Here is a 9,934-nt window from a genome sequence, read left to right as displayed (position 1 = left end):
TTTTTAAACCCCAGCCAACTAGCCGGACTACCTTCATCAACACCAAAACGAGGCTGGAACTCTGCTCACAGGACGCAGCAGGGGGTAAGAAGATGTTCATAAATGATGTTGCTGATATGGGATGTCATACAGCTTCATGTCAAAAGAGGCGAACTATCCCTTTAAAGTGATGCTGGTCTGTCAGTCAGCGCAGCTGCTGAAATCCACACGAGGAAGTTTGAAGCCAGACGGCGACAATTCTTTTGAATGTCTTTTTTTAAATAACACAATTATACAATTGAATTAAGACGATTGGTTTAAAGCTTCATCTTATTTCTGTAAATTTGGTTTAAAAAGTACCTTTTGATCAAAGCGACCGTGACAAACATCCTTTAATCTGAGTGAAGTCATGTCTTAAGGTCGGTTTGTTCATCTCTCGGATTGAGAAACACTTACAAATATCCTTTTTTTTTCTTAAATGTGTGATCAAAGTTGAGAAACTTTCTGAGGAGTCCAACCCGGCAGGACGTCCTGTGCAGTGTTCACTAGTCTTGTGAGGTCATGTGACAGACGTTTTGTCTTCTCTGCAGCAAGTCACAGGACTGCTGTGTTTATGGTCCTGCAGTGTGACCACAGCAGCATGTTTAGAACAGAAACAGGTAGAAACAGGACGCCTCTAAGGCTAATACAGACGTATGAAACTGTCATCATCATTATTTCCATCAACAGGTTCGGAATTCTTCAGCTGAAATCTGTGGCCCGCCATCAATCCAAATAAATTCCATTAATGTGATTACAGTTTTTCTCGATTGGTTTGGCTCATTTCTTGAAACTGAGATGACATTCCTATAACTATAGGGTCACTTGGCCAAACAGACTTGCAGTTCTTCGCAACACTTGAGATAACCAGCAAAATGTCATATGTCTCCCAAAACGTTCATTCTTGCTTCAAAATGAAGTCCCTGTCCCATATAAATAGTCAGTACCATAAAAATGGCATAGATCCTTCTCAATTGCTTTGGCACATTTTCATTCATTTTGTCCTCCTGTCAAAATAAACTGGACGGTGCAGCACAACTACATGGATCCTCATCACATGCTCATATCGCTCCAAAAATAGTTTACCCATGTGTCAAAACTAAATTCCTTTCTCACACAAATCATCAGTGCTTCCAAAATGCATTGTCCCTTTGGCATTGTGTAAGCACTGCAGGTCAAAATGATTAGATGTTTTGTCTTTATGGAAAAGGTCTAGCTAAAGGAATACAATTTTCACACCACACACACTGCACTCATTCTGCTGAGGAAATTGTAACTATTTTTATTCACAAGTACATTTTTACACATTACTGTAGGTAGGAAAGAAAAAAACTACAAAGGAAAAGGTATACAATATAGGCCTATGTATACAAAATACAAAAACCTGCAAGAACCAAAAACAAAATACATTACAGTAGCCTATTTTACAGGAAAAAAAAAACAAAAAAAAACAGTCAAGCATCACAAATGAAATACAGTAATATTCTGACTATTCTGTGTCACTTCCCTCTTGCTCCTGGTCACCCTCCTCATCTTCCGGGCCATCCATCCGCTACAGTCTGTTTGGCCATAAATTCTCGTCAACATCGCATCTGATGTCTTCTCTAGCAATGCACCGTGGGAAGAAGCGCCTTGAATGCCTTAGTCATCCTCTACACTGATGGCCTGTGATATCCTCACAGGCAGCATCCATCGCATTGAGGAGGGACCTCTGGTTCTGAGCATGATGCTCATACACTCTCCATCTCCAAGCAGAGAAAAATTCCTCAATAGGGTTAAGGAATGGAGAGTAGGGAGGAAGTGAGACATTATGCATCCTTGAATGCGTCTCGAACCATGCCCTGATGCGTTGGCCACGGTGAAAACTGACGTTGTCCCACACAACAACAAACTGGGGTAGGTGGAGCCCTTCGAGACCCCTCTCGTTCTCTGGAACTAAATCTAAATATAAACGGTCAAGGAAACGTTCCAAAATATGTGTACTGTATTGTATTCCAATTTCTTAAAGAATTTTGACAATTGAGCAGACTATTCTGCAGATGATGACTTATACAATGAAATTGTGCTGACATGTTTTGGAGAGAACAACCATTACACTGAGAACCAACCAATTGGGATAGATCAGCAAGATGCACTTTTTTGGGAAATGTTCTAAATGTAGGCTGATTGTGTTAAATGTAGGCCACTTGTACATAACCATTTGCAAAGATGTACTAAGTGCTTGAGACATGTACAAAGCATTTGAAATGTGATGAAAGAAATAAGAAATGCCATTCTGTTCTGAGACACCGTCTGTTAGTTTGGGGATTTGTCCATGTCATTTTGAGAATGTCATCTCAGTTTCAAGAAATGAGCCAAAGCAATCGAGAAAAACTGTAAATCACTCGGTTTGTAACCTTCAGCTGTTTTTCACTCGTTGTTTGGTTTAATCTGATAAGAATCTAGAAAAAGACATGAAAAACAATAAACTTTTGCTGTTAATTCACCCAGTGATTTAATAACCAGTCGCTTCCACTTAGCTTTTTAATCAGAGAATAAAGAAAGAAAAGAAAAGAAGATTCTTTATGTTTGAGTGTGTTTGTCACAGAGACGCATCATTAGTTCCTGTTTCTTTAGCTGCATCTCTGAAAAACAGCAGTCTGTGGTTTCTGACTAATTTCACACTGGTTTAAACTGGGTTAACACTGGTTTCACACCGGTTTTAACCTGGGTTAACACTGGTTTCACACCGGTTTTAAACTGGGTTAACACTGGTTTTAAACTGGGTTCACACTGGTTTTAAACTGGGTTCACACTGGTTTCATACTGGTTTCACACTGGTTTTAAACTGGATTCACACTGGTTTTAAACTGGGTTCATACTGGTTTCACACTGGTTTTAAACTGGGTTCACACTGGTTTTAAACTGGGTTCACACTGGGTTCACACTGGTTTTAAACTGGATTCACACTGGTTTCACACTGGTTTCAAACTAGTTTTAAACTGGGTTCACACTGGTATAACACTGGTTTTAAACTGGGTTAACACTGGTTTTAAACTGGGTTCACACTGGTTTTAAACTGGGTTCACACTGGGTTCACACTGGTTTTAAACTGGGTTCACACTGGTTTCACACTGGTTTTAAACTGGGTTCACACTGGTTTCACACTGGTTTCAAACTAGTTTTAAACTGGGTTCACACTGGTATAACACTGGTTTTAAACTGGGTTAACACTGGTATAACACTGGTTTCAAACTAGTTTTAAACTGGGTTCACACTGGTATAACACTGGTTTTAAACTGGGTTAACACTGGTTTTAAACTGGGTTCACACTGGTTTTAAACTGGGTTCACACTGGGTTCACACTGGTTTTAAACTGGGTTCACACTGGTTTCACACTGGTTTTAAACTGGGTTCACACTGGGTTCACACTGGTTTTAAACTGGATTCACACTGGTTTCACACTGGTTTTAAACTGGGTTCACACTGGTTTTAAACTGGGTTCACACTGGTTTCACACTGGTTTCAAACTAGTTTTAAACTGGGTTCACACTGGTATAACACTGGTTTTAAACTGGGTTAACACTGGTTTCACACTGGTTTTAAACTGGATTCACACTGGTTTCACACTGGTTTTAAACTGGGTTCACACTGGTTTAAAACTGGGTTCACACTGGGTTCACACTGGTTTTAAACTGGATTCACACTGGTTTCACACTGGTTTTAAACTGGGTTCACACTGGTTTTAAACTGGTTTCACACTGGTTTCACACTGGTTTCAAACTAGTTTTAAACTGGGTTCACACTGGTATAACACTGGTTTTAAACTGGGTTAACACTGGTTTCACACTGGTTTTAAACTGGATTCACACTGGTTTCAAACTAGTTTTAAACTGGGTTCACACTGGTTTCAAACTGGTTTTAAACTAGGTTCACACTGGTTTCTGACTGGTTTCACACTGGTTTTAAACTGGGATCACACTGGTTTTAAACTGGATTCACACTGGTTTCACACTGGTTTTAAACTGGGTTCACACTGGGTTCACACTGGTTTCACACTGGTTTCAAACTAGATTTAAACGGGGTTCACACTGGTATAACACTGGTTTTAAACTGGGTTAACACTGGTTTCACACTGGTTTTAAACTGGATTCACACTGGTTTCACACTGATTTTAAACTGGGTTCTCATTGGTTTTAAACTGGGTTCACACTGGTTTCAAACTGGGTTCACACTGTTATAACACTGGTTTTAAACTGGGTTCACACTGGTTTCACACTGGTTTTAAACTAGGTTCACACTTGTTTCTGACTGGTTTCACACTGGTTTCTGACTGGTTTCACACTGGTTTTAAACTGGGTTCACACTGGTTTCAAACTGGGTTCACACTGGTATAACACTGGTTTTAAACTGGGTTCACACTGGTATAACACTGGTTTTAAACTGGGTTCACACTGGTTTTAAACTGGGTTCACACTGGTTTCAAACTAGTTTTAAACTGTGTTCACACTGGTTTCAAACTGGGTTCACACTGGTATAACACTGGTTTTAAACTGGGTTCACACTGGTTTTAAACTGGTTTTACACTGGTTTTAAACTGCGTTCACACTGGTTTCACACTGGTTTTAAACTGGGTTCTCACTGGTTTTAAACTGGGTTCACACTGGTTTTAAACTGGTTTCACACTGGTCCTTCTGTGGTAACTGCAGAAGGTTTTGGGCTTTAAACGCACGATGTTGGAAGCCCAAGTTAAACAGAAGTAGCCTAAAGGAGCTCATAGTTAATGGGTTTGGTGGTGTTTGTAGTTCCGGCTGCACAGCGACCCTCTGCAGGATAAACAGCTCACAGAAACTGGATGGAAGTTAATCAGCTTTATTTGTCAGGAGGTGTTTCTTTGTGTTGAGCCTTTTGTGCTCTATAATCCTCTTTAATTTAACCCTCTCCTCTTGTTGCTTAAACCCCCTAAAATCTCGACTCTATTCATCAGAATTACAGTTGTTTCCCTCTCAGGCTTTGAAATGTCTCGGATCACATGAACACATTAACGATGTTAAAAGTTTAAAGAGTTTTTATTGCTGATATAAAGAAAGACCCAACGTGAGGAAGAGGAACTCATAAAGAGTTAGATTTAACATCTGTAAATGATGCTCACACACCATCTGCTCGTGGATTCTGAGTTCAGATAAGAAACCAGTGAAAGGTGGACATTGTTCTGCAGATAAATGGCTTTAAAAGACGCGCACGTACACAGCATTCACCCATATGTTGAGCTACAGTTTGTTAGGGGTCATTGCTTGGTGTGACTCCCCTGACTCACCTTCAGCTTTGCGCACACCGTTCAGCCCATTTCACAAATTTCTGGGAAAGATTTCCACAGTTCTTTATCAGTAATGGGTCTGATCAAACCCACTGCTTAGTGTTTTTATATCAATTTAAAGGTGGATTCTGCAGGGAATCTGATTTCAACCCAAACACCGGCAGATGTTGCACTCAAAGCAAAGCTGTTTCTGAGCTACATTCACTTTTAAACTTCTGCGTAGCATCTCAGGCAGGCCGAGGTCTGGACTCTGACTGGACTGTTGCAACACCTTGATTCTTCTCTTCTTCACACATTCTGCTGTAGATCTGCTGCTGTGTTTGGGATCTTTGTCCTGTTGATGAGCCAGTTTCAGCCCAGCTTTAGCCTCACATCTGACTCTAGAACACTTTGGTATCCAGAGGAGTTCATGGTGGACTCAGTGGCTGCGAGGTGCCCAGGTCCTGTGGCTGCAGAACCAGCCCAGATCATCAGCCCTCCACCACCGTGCTTGACAGCTGGTATGAGGTGTTTGTGCTGATATGCTGTGTTTGGTTTCCTCCAAACGTGCTGCTGTGCATTATGAGCAAACATCTCCACTTTGCTCTGCTCTGTCCAAAGGACATTGTTCCAGAAGTCTTGTGGTTTGTTCAGATGCAGCTTTGCAAACCTAAGCTGTGCTGCCATGTTCTTTTTAGAGAGAAGAGGCTTTCTCCTGCAGCCCTTCCACACAAGCCATACCTGTTCAGTCTGTTTCTGACTGTGCTGTCATGACCTTTAACCTTTAACATGCTGACTGAGGCCCGCAGAGTCTGAGATGTAGCTCTTGGGTTTCTGACCTTGGGGTGACCTTTAACCTTTAACATACTAACTGAGGCCTGCAGAGTCTGAGATGTAGCTCTTGGGTTTCTGACCTTGGGGTGACCTTTAACCTTTAACATACTAACTGAGGCCTGCAGAGTCTGAGATGTAGCTCTTGGGTTTCTGACCTTGGGGTGACCTTTAACCTTTAACATGCTGACTGAGGCCTGCAGAGTCTCAGATGTAGCTCTTGGGTTTCTGACCTTGGGGTGACCTTTAACATGCTAACTGAGGCCCGCAGAGTCTGAGATGTAGCTCTTGGGTTTCTGACCTTGGGGTGACCTTTAACCTTTAACATGCTAACTGAGGCCCGCAGAGTCTGAGATGTAGCTCTTGGGTTTCTGACCTTGGGGTGACCTTTAACCTTTAACATGCTAACTGAGGAGCTGCACGGTGGTTATCACTGTCGCCTCACAGCAAGAAGGTTCCAGGTTCAACTCCCGGCAGGGGCCTTTCTGTGTGGAGTTTGCATGTTCTCCCCGTGTATGCATGGGTTCTCTCCGGGTAATCCGGCTTCATCCCACCGTCCAAAAACATGCATGTTAGGTTCATTGGTGTCTCTAAAATTGTCCTTAGGAGCAAGTGTGAGCCTGTGACCTCTAGGATTTGCTCCAGCCCCCCCGCAACCCGACCGACGGATGCTAACTGAGGCCTGCAGAGTCTGAGATGTAGCTCTGGGGTTTCTGACCTTGGGGTGACCTTGCTGGGACGTCCACTCCTGGGAAGATTGACAGCTGTCCTGAATGTTTTCCACTTGTGAATAATCTTTGGCTGTGTTATAAAAACCGCATACTACATACTACATACTGCATACTACATACTGCATACTACATACTGCATACTGCATACTACATACTACATACTGCATACTACATACTGCATACTGCATACTACATACTACATACTACATACTACATACTGCATACTACATACTGCATACTACATACTGCATACTGCATACTACATACTGCATACTACATACTGCATACTACATACTGCATACTACATACTGCATACTGCATACTACATACTGCATACTGCATACTACATACTACATACTGCATACTACATACTGCATACTGCATACTACATACTGCATACTGCATACTACATACTACATACTGCATACTACATACTGCATACTACATACTGCATACTGCATACTACATACTGCATACTGCATACTACATACTAGATACTGCATACTGCATACTACATACTGCATACTACATACTACATACTACATACTGCATACTACATACTGCATTCTACATACTACATACTGCATACTGCATACTGTATACTACATACTGCATACTACATACTGCATACTGCATACTACATACTGCAGACTACATACTGCATTCTACATACTACATACTGCATACTGCATACTACATACTGCATACTACATACTGCATACTCATCGATCAGACAGTATGCAGAGCGTTTACCCACAATGCATTTCGCTCCTGCCCGAGCTGAAATCAGCCGTCCTGAAGCTGATTTCTCTTAAGCTCTAAACTCTGTAAACTTTAGCAACATTTGAAACTTTTTCAGGTGAGAAAGTAGTCGTTTAGATCCCCAACGTGTTGAAAACCTGACAAAATACCGGCTGTTTACAATTTTGTTCCCACGAATTCGGCGCTACTAAAGCTAGCCGCAGTGAGCTAACGCACTTCCTGTTATTTTCACGAAATAAAATACCCGTTGCCTTTTATCATAGGGAAAGCCATTACCATACAATTGGTGCTTTTGTTTTGAAAACAGGAAGTGAACCTACCCTCGTTGTAGCTAGCTTGAAACTGCCGTTTTGACAGGAAATGACGATCGGCGACGTCACGTTACGTTGCATCTTGGGTAGTTTGAGTATGAGTAGTAACCTCATGATGCATACCCAACATTTCAGAGAATCTAGTATGCATCTGGGAACTTCTGCTTACTCAAACTCGCTTACTAACTCAAAAAGTTAGTAGGAGTAGTATGCGGTTTGGAACACAGCCTTTCTCTCTGTAGAACGATGGACTCCAGATAGTTGGGAAATGGCCTTATAACCCTTCCCAGGTCGATTGCTGATGTCTTTCCTCCTTGGCATCGTGTTAACTCAAACCTGAATGCTGATCTTTAAAGAACAGAAAACTGTAGAATTGATGCATTAATTCCCTTAAATCTAACTTTACATCTCTCCTCTGTGTGATCAGAGGAGGGTCGTCCTCCCTCCTCAGCTTCAGAGAAACCAGAAGTGCCGTCCCCTTCCCGCCAGCCGGAGAGGCGGAGCTTGTCCTCCAGTCCCTCCGCCTCGCTCTACGGCTCGCGGACGCACCGGAAGCAGCACCCCGACAACCTCCGACGCACCTCCACCGCCTCTGGTAAAACACACACAGATGATGCTGTTTTTAGTTCAAACAAACAGGTTTGTGATGGATTTTTCAGTCTTTTTGACCATAAAACGTGCCGTTAAAGTCCTGTGAGGCTGCAGCTCTGGACGTTTTCACTTTAAAGTTTGTTAAAAGCCGCTGCGGGCGCCTCTGAATGTGCCGTGTATTCATCTGAGGACGCATTTACTCATGTCTTTGTTGGTCCGGATTTAAAGAAAGGAACCGGGGGAGATTCTGTCCTTCGTTGATGACATTATCTGCTAATAGAAATCGTGTTAGCTGGCTTTAAAGCTGCTGTATTCTGCAGAGAATAAACCAATCAGAGGCCACTCCTAACACTGAATGTGTGTCCTCAAAATGCTGTTAAACACCTGGAAAAACAGCTGTTTTTCATGGCATTATGTTTAAGTTCTGAAGGTTAAAAAAACGTGTGGAAAACCATCTGAAAACGAGCTAAATGAGTCGGTTAGAGACGTAGCAGACGAGCTAAAGAAATCTCTCTGTTGTTTAGAATCCTGATGTTCTCATGTGTTGATATTGATAGTTTCAGACGCAGAACGACTCATATTTAACCCACTTTTTTTCTGCCAATTTTGTCGAATAACCGAAGCTTTACAAAAATTACATTTAACTTTTCATATTTTTCAAGATATTTCGGGACTGGCTCGATGTTTTTTGCCGAAACGAACCAGGTTTTTGTTACGTTTCTCACTTTGATTCGTTCAGCTTGCTGTTTGGATGCAGAAATAACTCGGTTCCAGACTTTAAGCTGCAGCACCCGTCGTGCTTCATTCAAGGTTTTTAAAAATATATATTTTTTTTAGGGCTGGGCAACGATTAACATGTTTAATCTAATTAATCACATGATTTCCCTGATTAATTTGTATGCAAAATCCAAAAATGAATCCAAAAGTAGTGTATAGCTTTTAGCATTTAGCTTTATTTTAAATGTGCTGCCATATGAATGAAAGTGCCATAACATTTGTTGTGCAAACACACTTTTAACATCAGCATCTTTCTGTAGTTTTTATGTAGAAGCCTCGCTCCACTGTCTGTTTCCTTGAATGACTTGCTGCTATCAGTTGTGTGTTTTGCCTTTAAGTGATATTTTAGACTGGAACTACTACGCTGAGAAGACAATTCAACTTGGCAGTGTTTACAGATGACTTTGGTTCTGTCGACTCCGCCGTCTGGAAGAACTTTAACATGAAAATGGCCGAGTAAAAGTTCCGTACCCTTCTCCAGGTTTGGTGGATCCGCCGATTACTTTCTTTTCCTGTTCCACAGCAGACAGCAGCAGACTTTTACAAAATAAAAGCCTGTGAGCAACAGACTTTTACAATAATAAAATAAATAAAATATCAAATATATATAAAATATTTATCGGCGTTAAATGATTAAC

The 9,934-nt window shown here is 41.5% G+C and overlaps 1 protein-coding gene across 4 annotated transcripts in view; it reads left to right on the top strand.

Annotated features, from left to right (window-relative positions):
* pikfyve (phosphoinositide kinase, FYVE finger containing) overlaps positions 1-9,934 on the top strand; it is a 58,185-nt gene that overhangs the window by 2,276 nt on the left and 45,975 nt on the right. For all 4 annotated transcript variants that reach the window (XM_075480233.1, XM_075480232.1, XM_075480231.1 and 1 more), the window contains exon 3: positions 8,356-8,523. In XM_075480233.1, the coding sequence (XP_075336348.1) occupies positions 8,356-8,523 (168 nt within the window). The remainder of the gene's footprint in view (positions 1-8,355; positions 8,524-9,934) is intronic.

This window comes from Odontesthes bonariensis, chromosome 12, assembly GCF_027942865.1.
Source record: "Odontesthes bonariensis isolate fOdoBon6 chromosome 12, fOdoBon6.hap1, whole genome shotgun sequence".
Classification (NCBI taxonomy): Eukaryota; Metazoa; Chordata; class Actinopteri; order Atheriniformes; family Atherinopsidae; genus Odontesthes; species Odontesthes bonariensis.
Note: the sequence above shows the minus strand (reverse complement) of the source record. Positions and strands in the feature narration are given on the sequence as shown.